The following is a 22,695-nucleotide window of genomic DNA, read 5'->3' on the forward strand; positions in this document are numbered from 1 at the left end:
CGACATATGCTACTTGCCATAGACCCTTTCGTCTTGCTCGTATCTACAACTCCCCCCAGCCATAGATCTTGCGTTCGTCCTTTAAATTCAGTGGTGGCGCTTCTCTGCTCACACATCTATTAACCTAAACCCATTTTGCTCTCACACCCAAGCGACGGTCACACTTTTTCCTCAACTTCACCGATACATTAAGAGAAAAATATACTTTCTTCCACTCTTTAGTACCTAGAACTTTCAGGCCCACAGCCTCTTTTTTTTCAAACTTATTTCCCCAGTTAATGTTGAGTCTCCCGCATGTTGACAACATCCACATCCCACATTTCCTTCCCCAGGAACAGTGTATCAACATCCACATCCCACATTTCCTTCCCCAGGAACAGTGTATCAACATCCACATCCCACATTTCCCTCACCAGGAACAATGGATCTCAGCTCCGCTCCACAACCGTGAGTCGGTCAGTAGCCTGGTGCACCTCACCCAGGCAGGAGGAGGAGGAGGTCCCTCACAAACCCTGGCACCATAACACGTCGTCCTGATCTCTCACCAGCAAAGCCTCACCGAAGACTCCCTTGTGAAGCCTGAACCATTGTCGTAATGTACTGCCTGAGCTTTGACCTGTCCCTCCCTTCACACAATGCTTTCCCAGTATACTGTATAACTGTCTCCTCTCTATTGTATATATACACTACTACACTTCCAGAGTGTATTTACTTTGTCTTCCAGTTCTACAGCTCATGTCACCACCCAGGGAGGGACTAAGTCCCTCACAGCCTTGTGTCTGCACCATGTCCCTCCTCATCACCTCAACCTCACAACCTTACCTTCTGGCCTCACCGACAGACACACTACTCTATATAAACCCCCAACCCAACAGTCCTGGAATACATCACAGTATGACCCATTCAGATCCCTCATGCTTGGCAGCCTATACTTCGTTCCTTCCTGTGTATAACACAGACACCCTCGCCCGTCCACATTGTGAGGTCCTCCACCCTGCCACACTTGCTGTATTTCAGCCACTGTGTCATCATCCTTTGTGGCCTCACTCCCACCCAATACCCTCCACAAGTCTGATAACATTTCCTCCTTTTCTTGCCACATGACAAGAGGGAAATGTTGCTCCTCTACTCTCAAACTTTGAGTAAAATCTTATGTAACTTGTCTGTCTTTGATAAACATATACGTATGTTATGAATGTTTTTACTGATACTGCCATTATTATTATTAACATTATCATTATTGTTAATATTATCATTATTAATGTCACTATCATTATGATTATCATTATTAATCTTATCATTTTATAAACAGTAACAGTATTAGTCGTAATAACAGTAGTAGTTGTAGAAGTAGTAGTAATTGTAGTAGCAGTAGTAGTAGTAGTTGTAGTATTAGTAGAAGTAGTAGAAGTAGTAGTAGCAGTAGTAGTAGAAGTAGTAGTAGTAGAAGTAGAAGTAGTAGTAGTAGTAGTAGCAGTAGAAGTAGTAGTAGTAACAGTAGAAGTAGTAGTGGTAACATTATTATAGTTATCATTGTTATAAAGTCATTATCATCATTAGTGGCAGTAGTAGAGAGTCACTGTAATGACTAACGTGTATGACCAGACTCTGGTTAAGCTTGAGCTTAGCTTAACTCATTCTAAGGGGTCAGGTCAAAGGCCACTCTGCACTCCAAACCTCATCTACACTGACCCTACTACATCTTCGCTATACAATGACTTTCATGAAATAATGTGTTGCTATATAGTTTAGAGTCATTAGGTATATACACATTCTTTTCGGTATATCGTCTTTTGATAGCAAGCCATACTTTACACGAAGACATCACGTCTTTCTCTCAATATATGTACCATAAGCTTATACAGAATCAAAGCTCTCTAGGACAAATCGTAATGACTATGATGATAAAAAGGTAGTTGCAAATTATGTAAATGAATACTTAGTAAGTAAAGATACCAATTAACGTATGTATGTATGTATGTATGTATGTATGTATGTATGTATGTAAGTACGTGCGTAAGTATGTATCTATGTATGTATGTATGTATGTATGTGATTACTCTTAGTGTGTTAAGAAGTGGGTTTAACAGTAGTGTTACCCTTTCTCTCTGTCTTTGCTCTTATGTGTGTACACACACACACACACACACACACACACACACACATACACACACACGCCATCCTAATTCAGACATACACAGCAAAAAAAACAGAGCATTTCATTACTTTTTGTGTGGAACAATATGAAACGAAAATGAAACATTTTGAGGAATGCCCATTAGTCTGGCCATACACTGGCAGTCCTGCTTTCATGATACTGTAATACATCTATTGCTTGTGGCATTTCCTGTCATTTACCATAACAAACGCTATGTTGATTTCATATCTCGGTGGAAATAACTGTAAAGTAGGGATTACCATGATTATTAGGAAATTTTTGTCTCATAATTACGCTTAACAGCCCTACCAAGACAACTCATTATCAATTATCAACCATGTCGAAATTCATCGTTTGGGAATATACCACTTTTTCCGTGTGTGTGTGTGTGTGTGTGTGTGTGTGTGTGTGTGTTCTATCTATCTGGTTCGTGTACAACTGTATGCATAAAATCTTGACCAACCTTTTAACTTTTTTCTCTGACCAACAAGGTCTTGTTGGTGCTTGCTACCGTGAGGGATGAGGACTTGTTACAGACAATGTCACGTATAGGAAGCAAGGATTTCCATCAGAGAAATCGTAAATACACCTTCTTCGTTAGAGATATGATTGCTCCCAAAACTGCACCAAGGCTAAAAGCGAAATCTGCAGTCACCCTTGAAACTAGCAGCGCCTTGGAACTACACCATGTGAATTCATAGATGACAGACAACTCTCTCCAAAGTCTGTGTGATTACCTTGCTTTGGGTAGATGGCGCAGCTGCTGCGGTGGTGGATGATATCTGCTTGGACGAAAGTTTCTTAAAGTTCTTGAAACAATTTGATGATATCATATGTTTTCCTCACCCACACTCGAAATATTGGAATGTTTTGTTATATTAGATGGATGTTTGGTTGGGCAGGATGCGCTCTGATCCTAGAAAGGTAATAGCGAAGGCCAGCGTCCACATTCTCGGTCTTATGACGGACTTAAATTTCCCGTTTTCTAAACAACTCGGTATTTCAAGGTCGTAATTTCGTAATTACGGAGGATTAGATCATCCTTAGGATTTACCCTCCATAAGAATGAATATTACTTGTCCATAATGGTCAAAGACTCACTTAGAACGTAGATCATACGAAGTCTGTGGACGTCAAATGGTGTCATGAATATCAAAATCTGGCAACCTCACACCCAGCTTGTTTGATTATAATATATTCGTCAGTTCTTTCTCGTCTTTATTAATGCTAGCCATAGACGGGAGGATACGTGGGAGGGAGTTCGCATTTCCGAGTGTTGGTTCAGCAAGTGTCGGTGTGTGCGTGTGTGATATCCGGGGACGATTTGTTTCGTTGTACGGTCGTTGCATACTAGCCAGAATGATTTACGGTTTGAAATTAGTCGTGTTGAACCATTGTGAAATAGGTCGTGTTGAACCATTGTGAAATAGGTCGTGTTGAACCATTGTGAAATTAGTCAGTGTTGGACCATTGTGATATTAGTCGTGTTGGACCACTGTGATATCAGTCAGTGTTGGACCACTGTGATATTAATCGTGTTGAACCACTGTGAAATTAGTCGTGTTGGACCATTGTGAAATTAGTCGTGTTGGACCATTGTGAAATTAGTCGTGTTGGACCATTGTGAAATTAGTGGTGTTGGACCACTGTGAAATACACTCGAGTATTCCATCTATTGATTGAACTTTCAGTGATCGCGGGAACTTTGACGATTCCTATATCAAACTTTGCGTTGAAGCTTTACCGTTCGAAACGCGTACTTAAAACTTCCCTTGAATTAAAGGTGACTTTAAGTGATGAACTGACACTTCGTGGGTGTGAAATTTTTTTTTCCCAGGTCGGATCTCCAACACAGGATGACAAGGATCATCTCGCCGACCACACCTCATTGTTCAGGTAAGTCTTGATGGCAACACAAACATATACAGAAACTGGACGACATTCATAAGGGCCAAATATCGTAACTGTTTCATTTTGTTGTTACTGCCATAACGTCATTCACGTGAAGGAGTTTCTGGATAGGGTTTGTTTTGCCATCAAATGTCATCGCCTCCGTCTTCAATGTGATCCAGCGTAAGGTAAGATAAGCTTTAAATTGTTGGAGATATTTTTCTTTTCTCGTTTTGTGATAGGCTGTTCGTATAGTTGTTCAAGCTTAGACGTTAGTTTCGTTATATTCCACCTGCGCTTGGAACGTCGTAACAATCGGTAGTTATCTGGAATTGCTAGTTCAGTAATTTCCTTCTTTGATATCATTATTGCATTCTGCAGTACCTTAGATTCTTGGGGTGGTCAGGTGAACGAAACTTTAAGACTTTGACGACGGTTGTTTTCGTATGTGTTTTTGGGGTAAACTTACGGCGAAGCAATTTTTTTTTTTTTGTATCGTATGGTACTTAATTACTTCATACATATTGGAATCGGCTGTTCCATGTTATATAGATATGAGCAGTTGACGAAGGCGTAGAAGTTTAGACGTCAAGTTTTGGGCAAAATCCAGTGCTACTCCTTAAGTCTATGTTCGAATTCGATCGAAACGCCTTATATAGGTCGAAACTGTACCGTTCTTGTGCCTGTCAACACAAAAGGTTTCATACAACTTCGACCATGTGTGTTACAAAGTCCAGGAACGTGCTTGGTCGAAGCTGTACCGAACCGTTCGCGTCTCTCTCAGGCCACAAAAGAGGGCTCGTTGCATCTTCGACGAACCTTGCCCCAAGTCCCAGCGTGCGTTTTGGGTGAAGTTGAACCTAACTCTCTGTCTCTGCCAGGCGAGACAAAAGTGTTCGGGACAGCTTCGACCAAGCGTGTATTAAGTCCCGGTACGAAACGCTTCGAAGCTGTAGTCAGTACCTCTGTTGTCGAGAAAGAGGGTTCGGTACAGATTCGATTGGATGTGTTTCAGGTTATGTTGCGAGGAGCCTGGTCGAAGCTGTATCGTAAGATTCGAAACCTCTGTCTCTTTGGTCAAAACGGAGGGTTTAGTAAGGCTTCGAACCAGACGTATAACAGACATCTGTTCGTAGTAATACAGTGTTGACTGTGTCGAAGCAACATTGGCTTGGATATGTAAATTTTGATCTTATTAAAAGGTGAAATGCTTAGCCTGACAGCTCAGAAAAATGGGGTTATCTTTTAGTTTTTCATATTGTTTAATCCCATAATCTTCGAGCATGATCCGATAGCATGGGAAAATATTGATAAAAATTGCACATAGCAAAAATAGCATTTCCCCTACAGGATTACCCTTACTGGGCATTTTAATGTTATACTGCAAACCAACCTAAAAGCTAACCAAACCTAAAGTCAAACCTAACTTGACCTAACTTGACTGGTTTTGTCTAGGTAAGGGTTGGGTGGAAAATTTCATTATCAGACGTATTATTTCTGTTTGGTATAAGCAGATTTACTCTATCTAGACCGTCATTATCTTCATATGTAAAGATACTCTGCATATTCTAAGGATTATACAGGTATTTCAAAATCATATATGGTTTATAGATGTACTAGAAGGCGATTATGAGGGTTTTGCTGGGTCGAAGTCTAGCCACAGTGGTGCAGGGTTTTGCTGCGTCGAAGTGCAGACGATGCACCCAACCACGAGGAATTTATTCATAAGTTTCGTCCAAAAAAAAAAAAAAATTGAGCATCAATAAAGCAAGATGAATTCTGCGTGTAGATGAAAGATAGTAAAAATCTGCATCAATAAAGCAAGATGAATACTGCGTGTGTATAAAAGATCACAAAAATCTACAACGCTTGACGGGATTAGATTTTTTCTTTCTTTTTTTCAGGAAGGTGTTAAAGGTTTTCAAAAGTTTGGCCATAAGGGAAAATAAAGTTTGAGAAGCCCCGTTGTTGAAGACAATGGTGGTAGCACATATGTGTTCTGTAATCAGTGGAGTTTTCTTGTAGCACATGTTCAACAGTACTTGTATTTTTCGTTTAGAAGTTTGGGATACACTTTTGCTTTTACGGAACGGAAAACTATGGATGGGTAAAACTTCACTATTGCATAAAATTTGTTCATAGGGTTAGCTTTTTATCAGTCTGTTACTTGTGTTTCGTGCTACCTTGGGTAGCGGGTTGAGCTGAATATGTTTTTTTTTACCCATTGAACCAACCATTTGGCATCATCACTGTAAATCTTTTATATATGAACTTTTAAAGTGTTAGTTTTGTTGTTAGCTATTGGCTTTTAAACACTTACCTTTGGTGTGTGTGTTGTGTGTGTGTGTTGGAGTGGTATACACGCTTACATTGTCAACAGTATATTTCTAACTTGCGGTTTTTCAACGATTTGACTTTGTTTTTGTGATCTGAATTCTCCAAAAGCCTAATGAAGTGGTAGTGTAGTGTAGGTACAGAGATGTTTAACGTCTTAATCAATTTGCTATTGAGTGTTGCTTTTGTGTTCAGCCAGCTGTAGGAGCTACTTCGAGACTAACGTATTTTCAGATACTCTTTTTTTAAAGTCTTCGAAGAAAATTTTAGAAAGCTATGCCCAGACGGTGGCAGTGGATCTGTGTCTTTTGATAAATACTTTTGTTTTCTGTGCTTAAACGAAATATATATTTTTTTGTCATTCTACTTTCTGCTCACACCGGATTTATTTTTGGTGAGCGATATGAACCTAAGCTAATCTAAGCTAAGCTAACCAATGGGAATGAGTGTTCTTAGATGATATATAAAGAATGATTCGAAAACCTTGTCTTATCTATTGTATGTAAGAAAACGTTCATAACTTGTGTGGAGCGTAGACTGCGAAAATATATTCAAATTATTGTTTAAAAGTCTGGGATACGCTTTTGCTTATGGCATGGATAATTAACTGCATAGATAACAAATAACTTTTGTATACGCTTCGCTCATATGATTAGCTTTTATCCATTTGTTCTTTATTGGCTTTTGCCTTTTCTAGGTAGCGGGTTCAGCTGAACAGAACAGTTCTTTACCTACTGAACTATTCGTATGTGTAATAACTACCTTCATTTGCATAAACTTTTAAGCAGCTAATATTGTATATTGTTAACTAGTGATGTCTTTATTTCGACTGGTATAAGCGTATGCCATGTCAATGGTAAATTTCTAACTCGTGGCTTTTCAACCGTTTGACTGTAATGTTTTTTTCTTTTGTGTTGGATTCTGCTTAAGGCTAATCAACTGGTTGTTTAGGCTGTTAATTGCTTTACGAAGTAATAGTTCCTGCTCGGGGTCTTAATCATACAAGTGTTGTGTTACTCTCGTGTTTGAGACAGATGTATTTCCCTATATTTTTTCTTTTTCAAATCAAACAGGTTTTGAATAGTTTGGCCTCCTCGCTGATGGTCAGGGTGTATTCCAGGTCATCTGTGCGTATTTCTACTACTGTACGCGAAACCTTCCAGAGGACAAATGAGAGATAGGGTGGAGAATCGATGAACTTCAGCGAGAATATGAGTGTTTTGAGAGGAGGTGAGTAATGTGAAGAGAAGGAGCCTTATGGTGGCAGAGCATTGAGGTGGGTGGATGCAGCAGTGAAGTGGGTGGATGCAGCAGTGAAGTGGGTGGATGCAGCGGTGAGGTGGGTGGATGCAGCGGTGAGGTGGGTGGATGCAGCAGTGAGGTGGGTGGATGCAGCAGTGAGGTGGGTGGATGCAGAAGTGAGGTGGGTTGATGCAGCAATGAGGTGGGTGGAAGCAGCGGTGAGATGGGTGGATGCAGTGGTGAAATGGGTGGATGCAGCGGTGAGATGGGTGGATGCAGTGGTGAAATGGGTGGATGCAGCAGTGAGGTGGGTGGATGTAGCAGTGAGATGGGTTGATGCAGCGGTGAGGTGGGTGGATGCAGCAGTAAGGTGGGTGGATGCAGCGGTGAGGTGGGTGGATGCAGCAGTGAGGTGGGTGGATGCAGCAGTGAGGTGGGTGGATGCAGAAGTGAGGTGGGTTGATGCAGCAATGAGGTGGGTGGAAGCAGCGGTGAGATGGGTGGATGCAGTGGTGAAATGGGTGGATGCAGCGGTGAGGTGGGTGGATGCAGCGGTGAGATGGGTTGATGCAGCGGTGAGGTGGGTGGATGCAGCAGTGAGGTGGGTGGATGCAGCAGTGAGATGGGTTGATGCAGCAGTGAGGTGGGTGGATGGGATGTATGAGTATGTTCTACCACATTCATACGTAGAATCTGTCATGTGTTCACGCCTTCTCTAAACATACCTCTCCCTTATCTAATCTCGGAAGGGAACATGATGTAAATTCCAGCCCCACATAATTCCCTGATTTCTGTCATTTACCTGACACGTAGCAAAAAGTAAGAAAATATAATTCTTTTACTAACAAGACGAGAGTGGATGCTGTGGGTAAATGTAACGTTAATCACATCTACACAAGAACTTGGTGAAGAATATTTGATTCTCTTTGTTTTAGTTCCGGTTAGAAAGACGATCAATGTCGGTTTAATTCTATTGTTTACGACAGAGAGAGAGAGAGAGAGAGAGAGAGAGAGAGAGAGAGAGAGAGAGAGAGAGAGAGAGAGAAACATGCTATCTCTGATGCTCGCTGCTTATCATGTCTCACCTTGAAGTTTTATACAATAGACTTTCAAGGATTTTATTTGTTTTATAGAATGAACGGGTGCAACTTTGTGGCGTTTAAGTAGTGGCGGCCAGAAACTCAGCTGTGATATCAGTACACACACACACACACACACACACACACACCATAACTTCTACATGCCATTTCTTCCTTGTGGCATCTAAGTGAAGTTATAATGCTGCTTCTTGCGTCTACTTTTGCGTGTCGTAGTGAGTGTTGTAGTGACAATGCTGAATGTAGAGAGGATAACTACTGGTCATGTGGGGACGCGTAGGTTCATTGTTTGAGAGGTTCACTGCTGACCGGGGTTAGACTTGCTGATAATTTGCAGTGAAGTTCACTGTTGTTAATGGTCACTGTTGATCTTAGCGAGATCTACTGTTGAATGTGGTGAGACACTGTCAACTCTCACTGCTGTCTGCGGTGAGGCTCTGCTGACTGCAGTGACATTTCCAGGTGATTGTGGTGAAAGTCACAGCCAATTGTACAGTTAATGCTAAGTGGAGAGATAATCACTGGTGATTGTAGCGAGACTATCTGCCGATTGTATAGCGAGACTATCTGCCGATTGTATAGCGAGACTATTTGCCGATTGTATAGCGAGACTCGCTGCCGATTGTATAGCGAGACTCGTTGCCGATTGTGTAGCGAGACTCTCTGCCGATTGTATAGCGAGACTCGCTGCCGATTGTATAGCGAGACTCGCTGCCAAGTACATCAATTATTACCAGTTGACATAACCAGTTCACCTTTTGGCGAATTCACTATGTATTAAACTTCATCTCACGGACAACCATGTTCTCCTGGGTTCCTGCGTCGTGGCTACAGGTATCTTCATATCCGCGCATTGTCTCGCGACTTTCACCATCAGGAGCCACTGGGTGCGGAAGATGATGGCCTTCGACTATGGACATTTGAGGACCAAGTAGAAACATGGCAGTCATTCCCGGAGCTTCTTCTAAACTGTTCGGTTACCAACTCATGAATGAGGAAGAACACCTGACTGCCGAAACCAGGATTCGAACTTGTGCTCAAGACGGTGAAAACCAGGATTCGAACCTGTGCTCGAGACTGTCGTAACCAGGATTCGAACCTGTGCTCGAGACTGCCGTAACCAGGATTCGAACCTGTGCTCGAGACTGCCGTAACCAGGATTCGAACCTGTGCTCGAGACTGCCGTAACCAGGATTCGAACCTGTGCTCGAGACTGCCGTAACCAGGATTCGAACCTGTGCTCGAGACTGCCGTAACCAGGATTCGAACTTGTGCTCGAGACTGCCATAACCAGGATTCGAACCTGTGCTCGAGACTGGCATAACCAGGATTCGAACCTGTACATTCATTCCTGGTGTGTTGATAATGCTCTTACTCGTCGACAAGTTCTTCGTTGTAGATGCTGACGCTTCACGTAGCACTGATTACACCTATGGAGTCGAGATTGATCTCATTAAGCCTACGTTCTCAGACGTTCTCGACCCACCACTGTTGTCAGTTTCATTCTTTTTGGCTTCATCAGCAGTGGCTGATTTCCTCGCTCTCAACATTTATCCTCATAAAGTCTCTTCTTCACACTGATGGTTTTGTTTTGCTTTGCCTAGGTCAGTCAAACGATGAGAGTAGAATGTTGAAGGTTATTAGTATAACTTAATGGATACTGGTCATGAAAGGTAATTCAAATTATCAGACACACACACACACACACACACACACATAGCAACACACAAACTAGTGTAAAACTCCTCCCCTGTACAGTGTGTGTGTGTAATGGGTAATTAAACACACACACACACACGCACACACACACACACACACACACACACACACATAAACTAGTGTGAAACTCCTTTCCTGTACAGTGTGTGTGTAATAGGTAATTACACACACACACACACGCACGTGCAGGCCTACGCATATACAGTAATATAAAAAGACATTTTTCTATTCATGACTGTATCCCCATACCGTAAAGCCCTGCATGTATTCCTGTAAAACCAACCAAAATCTTTTCATGTCAGGAAACGTTAAAAAATATCGCCCCCCCCTCCCTCACTCCCTCGCCTTTCGTTTTTTTTTTTTTTTTCCAGATCATAACTTGAAAGTTAAATGTCCAGGGTCGTAGGGTTTTAGTCATAGGTCATCTGCAACACGTAGTCACTCTGAGGATCAAGGGGAACTCAAACCTTTTAAAGAGAAACGTGAAAGCACACCATTTATATGTTTTGATGGTGGGAGATATCGACCACCAGATGTTGCCACAAGGATATTTTGGAGTCGGTCAGGGTCTGTTCGTTAGGCAACCCCAAGACTACGTGTTATACTGTCCTTGTAGCGACGAGGCTCTTCAACCCACGTAAAGTAGTAAAGTAAGGTGGGCTCCTTATGGCTTGTTGGTAGGTCTTACATGAGTCTACACTCGTCTCCGTCCACTAACGATTACCTCGGCCTCGTCCAAGGTAACGTCTGGCCGGCGGTGTTACCACAGGCAGGGGGAGTCCGGTAACACCGGCGAACAAAGGTCGCCGTAGGATAGAGACGTGAGGTTTGCATGAGAGACTTAAAGGGTCGACATAGGTCAGGTGTTGATGGAGATGTGGGAGGGATTCTGGGATGAAATAGTTGAGTTACAGATCAAGATAAGGTCACCGCCAACGTCCATGTGCATTGTAATACAAATATATATATTGGAAAGGATCGCAATTTTGCGCGTGATCAAGATATTCCTATGAGTCCACGGGGAAAATGAAGCACGAAAAGTTCCCAAGTGCACTTTCGAGTAATAATCCCATCATCAGGGGAGACACAAGAGAGAAATATAAGTCAGTTGATATACATCGAAGAGACGAAGCTAGGACGCCATTTGGTAAACATGTGATTGGCGTCCTAGCTTCGTCTCTTCGATGTATATCAACTGACTGTTATATTTCTCTATTGTGTCTCCCCTGATGATGGGATTATTACACGAAAGAGCACTTGGGAACTTTTCGTGTTTCATTTTCCCCGTGGACTCTTAGGAATATATATATATATATATATATATATATATATATATATATATATACTTTTCATACAATTTCGCCTTATCCCGCGTTAGCGAGGTGGCGTTAAGAACTGAGGAGTGAGCCTTTGAAGGTATATCCTCACTTGGCCCCCTTCTCTGTTCCTTCTTTTGGAAAATTATAAACGGGAGGGGAGGATTTCCAGCCAGCCCCCCCGCTCCCTTCCCTTTTAGTCGCCTTCTACGACACGCAGGGAATACGTGGGAAGTATTCTTTCTCCCCTATCCCCAGGGATATATATATATAGCTTCAGTCAAGGATGAAAGCCCTTCAAGTGGAAAGTCTTACATGCATCATAAAGGCATGGTCATAAGGATGTTGAAATGTGAAGAGAAAAAAACTTTTCTTCTTAATGCAGTGTGGGAAAACCTGTGAAATATATGGTCATGGTTTTGCATAAAATGGTTGATAAGCATTATCAGTGACCCAACGTCAGCACCACCACACGTCAGACGTGTCAGCAGCAGGCCCCCCCAGCGTCAGCACTAGCACCAGACACGTCAGGAGGAGACAACAATGTGAGGAACGTACCTGGGTCTTGTCCAGTGTTATGGGTGTGAGGTTAGGGTCATGCAGGGATGTCAGTGGCCCATCGTCAGCACCACCACACGTCAGAAGTGTCAGCAGCAGCCCCCCCGCCCCTCCCCAGCACCCCACACGTCAGGAGGAGACAACAATGTGAGGAACGTACCTGGGTCTTGTCCAATGTTATGGGTGTGAGGTTAGGGTCATGCAGGGATGTCAGTGGCCCATCGTCAGCACCACCACACGTCAGACGTGTCAGCAGCAGGCCCCCCCAGCGTCAGCACTAGCACCAGACACGTCAGGAGGAGACAACAATGTGAGGAACGTACCTGGGTCTTGTCCAGTGTTATGGGTGTGAGGTTAGGGTCATGCAGGGATGTCAGTGGCCCATCGTCAGCATCACCACACGTCAGAAGTGTCAGCAGCAGGCCCCCCCCCCGCCCCTCCCCAGCACCACACACGTCAGGAGGAGACAACAATGTGAGGAACGTACCTGGGTCTTGTCCAATGTTATGGGTGTGAGGTTAGGGTCATGCAGGGATGTCAGTGGCCCATCGTCAGCATCACCACACGTCAGAAGTGTCAGCAGCAGGCCCCCCCCCCGCCCCTCCCCAGCACCACACACGTCAGGAGGAGACAACAATGTGAGGAACGTACCTGGGTCTTGTCCAATGTTATGGGTGTGAGGTTAGGGTCATGCAGAAGCGTCCTGGGGTCCAGGTTGATGGGCGACTGTCGCCTGCCCTCGGAACACATGGCCCAGGCTGGGTTGATCACCCCCCAGAACTCGGGTCCTGCCCAGCACAGACACAACACACTTAGTCATCACAGCTTCAACCTCTTCAAAATGGACTCTCATATGAGTCAAATGTCTTAACATTGTAACTACTTTACGTAGGCAAGTGAGGGGACAATAGTCTAATCTTAGTTGTGGGGCAAATTCTATATGAAGGTAAAGCTAAATTATTTTGGTAAATCTAAATTATTTTGGTAAATCTAAATTATCTTGGTAAATCTAAATTATGTTGGTAAAGCCAAATTATGTTGGTAAAGCCAAATTATGTAGGTAAAGCCAAATTATCTTGGTAAAGCCAAATTATCTTGGTAAAGCCAAATTATGTTGGTAAATCTAAATTATCTTGGTAAATCTAAATTAAGTTGGTAAAGCCTAATTATCTTGGTAAAGCCTAATTATCTTGGTAAAGCCTAATTATCTTGGTAAAGCCAAATTATCTTGGTGAAGCCAAATTATCTTGGTAAAGCCTAATTCAATGGTATTACTTTAGGTAGACAAGTGGAAATTACGTTCCTTAAATTGGGTTGAGTATTAATCATCTAGGCAAGCAAATATTAATCTATATTCAGTCTCGAGTAGCATAACATGAGCAGTGTACTCCTTTAGAAGGGAATATAAAAGCTGATTATCTTGATGTGCAGAAATTGGTTGTAATTGTGTAGTGTAGGGGGTTACTTGTATCTGGAAGAATGAATAACCTTGATTACATTAGCAAAGTACATAATAAGTACGATTAAACATGTAGCTTATACTGGTAGCTTATACTGTACTATGACCATTGATTGTAGAATAGCCAAAAGATGACTTATATCGCCAACAAAAATACAGCTGAAAGGAAGCATTTTTTTTTTTTGATAGCTTCAAAACGATATATATATATATATATATATATATATATATATATATATATATATATATATATATATATATATATATATATATATATCTATCTTTCTTTCATACTATTCGCCATCTCCCGCATTAGCAAGGTAGCGTTAAGAACAGAGGACTGGGCCTTTGAGGGAATATCCTCACCTGGCCCCCTTCTCTGTTCCTTCTTTTGGAAAATTAAAAAAAAACGAGAGGGGAGGATTTCCAACCCACCGCTCCCTTCCCTTTTAGTCGCATTCTACGACACGCAGGGAATATGTGGGAAGTATTCTTCCTCCCCTATCCCCAGGGATAAAACATATATATATATATATATATATATATATATATATATATATATATATATATATATATATATATATATATATATATATATATACTTTCGTCTGTTTGCTTGGGCTACCTCGCTATTGCGAGAGACTGCGACAGAGCATAATAAAACATTATATATACACTGACGCATTCTCGGTAATATTTTCCAGTTTTCATTTCCTGTGAAATGAGAAATATTCCTTTCAGATACATACATCATCAAGCTATGCTAAGCAGACTTCCTTTGGTCTCAACAAACACACAATTACTCATATGAATGTTTCCTCACACAGTTTTCTAGGATCTTGTTCACTTTGTCAAACTAACTTTCACATCCATCATCACAATGTCTTCCAAGTTGTTTTGGCTCGTATTGAGAAACTTCACGTGTAGGTAATTTCGTACCTAATGAATTCGATGATAAATGTATTATAGTCCTTGTGCTTGAAGTCCATGTGTTCAGCTCCGTCTTAAAGACACGAGTTTGTCATCTTACAAGCTTGGAATGATGGCCCTTGAGTAACGATTGTATGACCCCATTTTAGCTCGACGGTACGTCTCGTGGGGACTCTGTGGTCATTCCTTTGACTTGAATCCTTAAAGGGTCGTGTCAGAGGTCATGTCATCATATCCAAAGGTTATATCATCATATTTTTCTATTTTAATGCTGAAGGCTCCAGTCACTGAGGAAAATCTACATCAAGGCCGGACCTTCTGTGAAATATGGAGAGGATTATGAAAAGGAAAAAAGAAAAGACAAGGGAAAGTATATAAGAATTTTAGAGGACGTGAATGTCCCGTCTTTTGAAATGTGCCAGGTCATAGTGAAAAAAAGACATTAGATGGTAGAGATTTCCAAAGCTTCGACGTATAGGGAAAGAAGCAGGTATCAAAATATATATATATATATATATATATATATATATATATATATATATATATATATCTTTCTTTTTCTTTCAAACTATTCGCCATTTCCCGCATTAGAGAGGTAGCGTTAAGAACAGAGGACTGGGCCTTTGAGGGAATACCCTCACCTGGCCCAATTCTCTGTTCCTTCTTTTGGAAAATTGAAAAAAAAAAATATATTTTGATATATATATATATATATATATATATATATATATATATATATATATATATATATATATATATATATATATGCTTCTGTTAAGAGTGATTAAGTTCTCTCTTATGTGAAAGTACATTACTGTTATCTGGTCTGATGTGAAATGAACATGAACACCAACAGTCTACATCGAGGCCTTCAGTGTTGTGTAATGAGTTTAGAAAATGATATGGACATGACTATCTCTGTGTTGTGTAAGTTTCTAATGAGTTTAGAATATGGACATACATTGCTACTTCAGTGTTATGTAAGTTTCTAATGAATTTAGAAAATGATAAATAGCTGATTGACACCTGTCAGTTGAGGATCATTAAATCCCACGTAGATATATTCATGAATTATTTTATATACGTTGTGTGAGATAAGTGTTTATGACAGGATAGGAAAATGATTAATTGCACTGTAGATAGTTGAGTTGATACATACACAGGCATACACGTACATACACACACCCACACACATACACACACACATATACACACACACAAGAAAATATTCATCTCTTCTCTTGTCTTGTATTCCTAGGAAGCTCTTATCCGTGTATACAGCGTCAAGCTCTATTCCCAGGAAGTCCTAAACAGGTTATGCTCTTTTCATGCAGCTGCTGTTGTATGCGACCCACTCTACGCCCTTATTTTTTTACTCCCTCGACCTCACTTTCAGTGGGTCGTGGGTGGACAGAAGTCGAGTGCCAGTGAGGGAGACGCAGGCTAGACACATGCACTGTGTGTGTGTGTGTGTGTGTGTGTGTGTGTGTGTGTGTGTTTTTGGTGAACATAAATTGGAAAGTTCAGTGTCGGAGCAGACAAGAAGAAAGAGAATATGCAAAGAAACTGAATTGCTGTGTCCTGTCATCCAACGTAGTGGTGGTGATTGTGGTGAGAGAGACACAAGAGACGGAGAGAGAATGGTCAGTGTTGGAGGATGTAGAGTAGATGGTCCCTCCTGGGGTGATCAGGTCTGGGGCGTAGTCGTGCGGTGGGGGAGGGAGTAGAACAGACCCTGAGGGTGAGGCTGGGGAGAAGGTAGGGAGGAAAGACTACCAAGAGATGGCAGGCAGGGAGGGAGTGAGGGACAAGGGAGCCCTGGTGTGTTTGCTCTCTCTCCCTTTGTTTTAGTTTTCAGGTCGAGAGCTTCCTCACGCTCCCTTCATTTAAATAATCACATTCCCTTCTTTTCACCCCTAAAAAAAGAAATTCAAGAGCCTTTTATTCTTTTTCATTCACGATCTGTTTTATTTCTAAGAAGAAATAAGTTTCTTAAATGTCGATAAGTTATCAAAGACATTTTCTAGTCAATAAAATACGTAGTTTTCTCCTTGCATGTCCACCAGCTGCATTTGGTGTTGTATACCTTTATAATGCAATCACGTTTTTGAATCGTTCAGTCGATAATGCAATGCAAACGTTGTTTAGGATCGGCAGAATATGGCGCATTGGTTATCGGCAGTGGAAGGCGCTTCTATCGATGCCAGGGTCAATATCGTCGGAAATATAAACAATCGACTTGGAGGAGGTGGTGGTGGTTGAATACGATAGCAGTGACGACATGGCTGTGACAGTAACGATAGCTATCTGATCCTCTTGGTTTATTGTACTGCCATAGGAACGGCACTCACTCACTCACTCACTCACTCACGAGAGAGAGAGAGAGAGAGAGAGAGAGAGAGAGAGAGAGAGAGAGAGAGAGAGAGAGAGAGAGAGAGAGAGGATTGGGCTGATAGCACTGACTTGTGCAATTACAATGGCGACAAGATACAGTCTCCCTCCTAGCTAATCTCTCGTCTGATTGGTTACGTAGTGATCTGACTAATCCAGTGGCCCTTTGGCTATTAGGTAAGAGGTTGACAGGACGCCTGGATGTCCCTTCTTGGCTGTTGGCTAACTGGTTGACCAGATGGTTGACTGTCTGTGTTTAGCTGTTGTCTAATTGGTTGACTGGGAAATTGGCTGCTTGTTGGCTAACTGTTTGACTGTCAGGCTGGATATCGTCTTGGCTGTTGAACAATTGGATGACTGGCACAGTGTCTATCTGCTCTTGGCTGTTTGCTAACTGGTTGACTGGCAGGCTGGCTGGCTGTCTGGTCGACTGGTTGAAGGAGCTACATCCTCTTGAGGCCATACGGGTGAAGGTTCGCTCTGCCTTCGAATCTCTCTCCGGTAGTAAACACGTTCACTATAATCGACAGTTTATCTTTTTTTTCTTGTTTTTTTTCTTCGATTTTATTGACCTTCAATAAATCTTATTTTCTTCTCTTCTTCCCTTTATCTTCTTCTTCTTCTTCTTTCCCTTTTTCTTTTCGATTCTTTTGTGTCCTTTCATTTTTACTGTGATGTCTCCAGATCCACACATTTGCTTCGACTTCTCGTTTTGCATCATTAACCTACCCATATACTTTCTGTTCTTTCATATGCTCTTCCATATCTTCTTTCATCTTCTTAGTCTTGCAGGTGTCCATCTTCTTATAATACAAGTGGAAAGGAGTCGCCCACATTTCCCAATTTACATCTAATAGCGTCATGATGCCACCCAATTTCTATCCCAGTTTCTCTATCAATTATTGCTGTTATACAGCTTTTTGCCTTCTTATTGTTCTGATAGTGTAGGATAGATAATTCATTATCTCTTACATTGTCCTTGGATGCGTAGATGAGGAAATCCTCACCATCAAATGGTGTATGGATGATGACATACCCACCGGGGTATGTTTGGATGATGACATACCCACCGTGGTATGTTTGGATGATGACATACCCACCGTGGTATGTGTGGATGATGACGTTTTCACCATCATGTGTGTAGATGATGACATCATCACCATCATCTGGTGTTTGGGTGATGAAGTCCTCACCATCGTGTGGTGTGTGGATGGTGAAGTCCTCACTATCATATGGTACGGATGATGACTTCTTCACTATCATATTGTCTGTGGATGGTGGCATTTTTGCCATCGTGCAATTTTGAAAGTGTAATATATATATATATATATATATATATATATATATATATATATATATATATATATATATATATTTTTTTTTTATTCATTCATTTATTTTGCTTTGTCGCTGTCTCCCGCGTTTGCGAGGTAGCGCAAGGAAACAGACGAAAGAAATGGCCCAACCCACCCCCATACACGTGTGTATACATACACGTCCACACACGCAAATATACATACCCATACATCTCAATGTACACATATATATACACACACAGGCACATACATATATACACATGCACACAATTCACACTGTCTGCCTTTATTCATTCCCATCGCCACCTCGCCACACATGGAATAACATCCAGCTCTCATTCCAACAGTTCCTGAACAGAAAGTCGAGTCAGATGCAAATGAGAAGCAGGAAAGCTGGGTCATATTAGATATTGCAGTGGATGAAGTAAATTGTAAGTCAGTGTAAATATAGAAGTAAATTGTAAGTCAGTGTAAATATAGAAGTAAATTGTACGTCAGTGTAAATATAGAAGTAAATTGTACGTCAGTGTAAATATAGAAGTAAATTGTAAGTCAGTGTAAATATAGTTTGTCTTGAGTCCAAGGTCGACGTCCTTTCATGTCGTTTCTTCTCCTTTACTCACAGCTTCTCTCACTGGCGTTTGGGGGCAAATAGTCTTCTTGTGACCAAGGACGCTTTTCAGGAGTGTGTGTGTGTGTGTGTGTGTGTGTGTGTGTGTGTGTGTTGGTTACGGACGGAAGTTTTACACATGTGTTGACCCGTCTCTTAATCTTTTTTTTTCTTTTTTTTTTTTTTTTTTAGTTTTCCAAAAGAAGGGACAGAGAAGAGGGCCAGGTGAGGATATTCCCTCAAAGGCCTAGTCCTCTGTTCTTAACGCTACCTCGCTAATGCGGGAAATGACGAATAGTTTGAAAGAAGAAAGAATATATATGTATGTATCATGTCTTTATTCCTGTGTTTGTGTACAGACAGACAGACACAGACCACACACACACACACACACACACACACACACACACACACACACACACCTCTGATCAAAGGCACTCATCCTTCCACCAAGTTTTATTCATACCACTGAACACCACATTTGTGTTGTCAGGCAAAGAGTTTATGATACCTCTCCTAAATCGGGAACCGTTCCATTAAACACCAGACCTGAAGGCAATTTATATAGATGTATATAAGCACTTAACCAAAAAAAATATATAGACATGAGCTTTAATTTTATACTCTGAGCACCGTAAAATACGAGGATAAAAACCACGTATCTCTGCTGTATCAACAGTAAACTGTAATTTGATCATAATGACATTACAGAAATCCCAGAGTTCACTGATGGTGGTTGTGGTATACACCGCTGGAGCTGAATTAGATACGTGTTGTGTTCTGGTACTTGAGACCACTTTTAGATTCCTTCGTAGGCTTTGTCTGAATTTATATAGATGTATATATAGATATATATAAGTCTTCAGTGAAAGTTCGTAGGATTTGTCTGAATTTATTTAGATGTATATAAGTCAAGTGATCTTCAGTGAAAGTCTGTCCATTTGTAGTCCATTCAAGACAAAAGACATGAAATATAAAGATGATAAGTACTTGTACTGTAATTACAATTAGAGTACATGGTTTGATGTGTGGTTTGCAAGGAACTAAAATATGGACAAATTGGTAGTCATTTGTCATCAAATCTAACAGCATACACACCTGGGGTCGTAGATTTGGTCTAACAACCTCATTGCATTCGGTATACTCACAAAATAAGATGGTATGTTGTAGTTGTATATTGTGAGTATGAGAAGACATTTCTTCAGTGTATATCATTGTAATAGGATTTCCACTAGTGTATATCGTCAGTGTATGAGGACTTATCACTACATATAGTCAGTGTGCGAGGGCTTATCATCGGCGTATATCATCAGTGTATGAGGACTTATCATCAGTGTATATCGTCCAGTGTATGAGGACTTATTAGTGTATATCGTCCAGTGTATGAGGACTTATTAGTGTATATCGTCAGTGTATGAGGACTTGATATCGGTGTATATTGTCAGTGTGTGTGTGTGTAAATTATCATTCATGTATATCGTCGTCGTATGAGCATTTGACATTGATGTATACCATCATTACATGAGGAATTATAGTCGATGTATATCGTCAGTATATGAGGACTTATCACCAGTGTATAATGTCAGTATACAGATCATTAACGTCACTGTACATCAAGATTGTGAGAGTTATTGTCGCTATATCGTCAATATATGAAGACTTATTGTCGCTATATCGTCAATATATGAAGACTTATTGTCGCTATATCGTCAGTATATGAAGACTTATTGTCGCTATATCGTCAATATATGAAGACTTATTGTCGCTATATCGTCAATATATGAAGACTTATTGTCGCTATATCGTCAATATATGAAGACTTATTGTCGCTATATCGTCAATATATGAAGACTTATTGTCGCTATATCGTCAATATATGAAGACTTATTGTCGCTATATCGTGAGTATTTGAAGACTTATCACTATATATCACCAGTATGTAAGAAAATATCTTCACCTTGTATCATTATATAAGGCCTTATTGTCATCGTATAATGTCAATATAATATATCGTTACTGTATATCGTTACTATACAAGAACCTATCATCACTGTATATTGGCATCATATAAGAGCCTATCGTCTGTGTATATCATTACATAATCGCCTATCGTCACTGCTTATCGTCGTCATATAAGGACATACCGTCAGTGTCTATCGTCTTTGTAAAAGAACTTATTATTAGTATGTAAGAACCTGTCATCAGTTATAAGATCATATGTTTATATATTATTATATTAGAATCTATCTCAACTGTTTTTCGTCAGTATATAATGACATAACCTCTGTGTATATCTTCATTATATGAGGACGTAGCCTCAGTGTATATAGTCAGTATATAAGGACATAACCTCTGTGTATATCTTCATTATATGAGGACGTAGCCTCAGTGTATATCGTCAGTATATAATGACATAACCTCTGTGTATATCGTGGGTATATCGTCACTTAACGTCACTCTATACACACAGGGAGCACAAGTGGCTAGTCACTCCCCTTTGTTTAGTGTGGTGTGTGTGTGTGTGTGTGTGTGTGTGTGTGTGTGTGTGCTGCTGTGGCCGATGGACTGCGGAGGTTAAAGCACATGATCACCCCTTTCCCCTCCCTTCCCCTCTTCCCTCTCCCTCCCCTCTTCCCTCTCCTCTCCCCCCCTATTGTTATTGTGCAATTTGCATCCTAATTGTCTATTACGGGTAACTTATAGCGCGGGGTTAGAAAATGCTACGTGTGTGTGTGTGTGGGTGTGTTTGGCACCGAGAATAAACATTGATGTATATATAAATTTTGTCTCCCTTCATTTCCGCCTCCAACCAACCACCTCCCTCCTCCCCTCATCAATTATGCCCAACTGCGTCATTGATGTCTCATTCCTAAGTAGAATTAGGAGGAAAATTGGGTCGTGTTCTGTGTGTGTGTGTGTGTGTGTGTGTGTGTGTGTGTCTGTCACTTCGCTGGGGTTGAATGAATAGTGTGAGCTCGCTTCCTTTTTTTATAAATATTTCTTTTCTTTGTTCATGTAATTCAATTCGTAATTTCTTTATATCAACGATGAAATATGATTCGTACCCGGTGATGAATCGTTAGTTCTATTCTACCTTGAGCATTAAGGTAGATAGGAAAGTAGAGGTAGATATTTGGATAAGCTGATACGTTTGACAGCTGATGTTAGAAGATGATGTATGTGGTCGTACGTTTGGCTGGTGATGTTAGAAGATGATGTAAGTGGTCGTACGTTTGGCCGCTGAGGCCAGAAGATGATGTAAGTGGTCGTACGTTTGGCCGCTGAGGCCAGATGATGATGTAAGTGGTCGTACGTTTGTGGCCGCTGATGTTAGAAGATGATGTAAGTGGTCGTACGTTTGGCAGGTGATGTTAGAAGATGATGTAAGTGGTCGTACGTTTGGCAGGTGATGTTAGAAGATGATGTAAGTAGTCGTACGTTTGGCCGCTGATGTTCGAAGTTGATGTAAGTGGTCGTACGTTTGTGGCCGCTGATGTTAGAAGATGATGTAAGTGGTCGTACGTTTGTGGCCGCTGATGTTAGAAGATGATGTAAGTGGTCGTACGTTTGTGGCCGCTGATGTTAGAAGATGATGTAAGTAGTCGAAAGCGTTGATCTTTCTCCCTTAAGAAGTATTCGTCCAACGCCCCGTTTTCTCCCACAGGAAAAAAGAAT

The 22,695-nt window shown here is 41.1% G+C and overlaps 1 protein-coding gene across 1 annotated transcript in view; it reads right to left on the minus strand.

Moving 5' to 3' along the window:
- LOC139755932 (carbonic anhydrase-related protein 10-like) overlaps positions 1-22,695 on the minus strand; it is a 412,551-nt gene that overhangs the window by 78,956 nt on the left and 310,900 nt on the right. The window contains exon 4 of the mRNA XM_071674706.1: positions 12,966-13,102. Coding sequence (XP_071530807.1) covers positions 12,966-13,102 — 137 coding nt within the window. The remainder of the gene's footprint in view (positions 1-12,965; positions 13,103-22,695) is intronic.

Source organism: Panulirus ornatus, chromosome 20 (assembly GCF_036320965.1).
Source record: "Panulirus ornatus isolate Po-2019 chromosome 20, ASM3632096v1, whole genome shotgun sequence".
Lineage (NCBI taxonomy): Eukaryota > Metazoa > Arthropoda > Malacostraca > Decapoda > Palinuridae > Panulirus > Panulirus ornatus.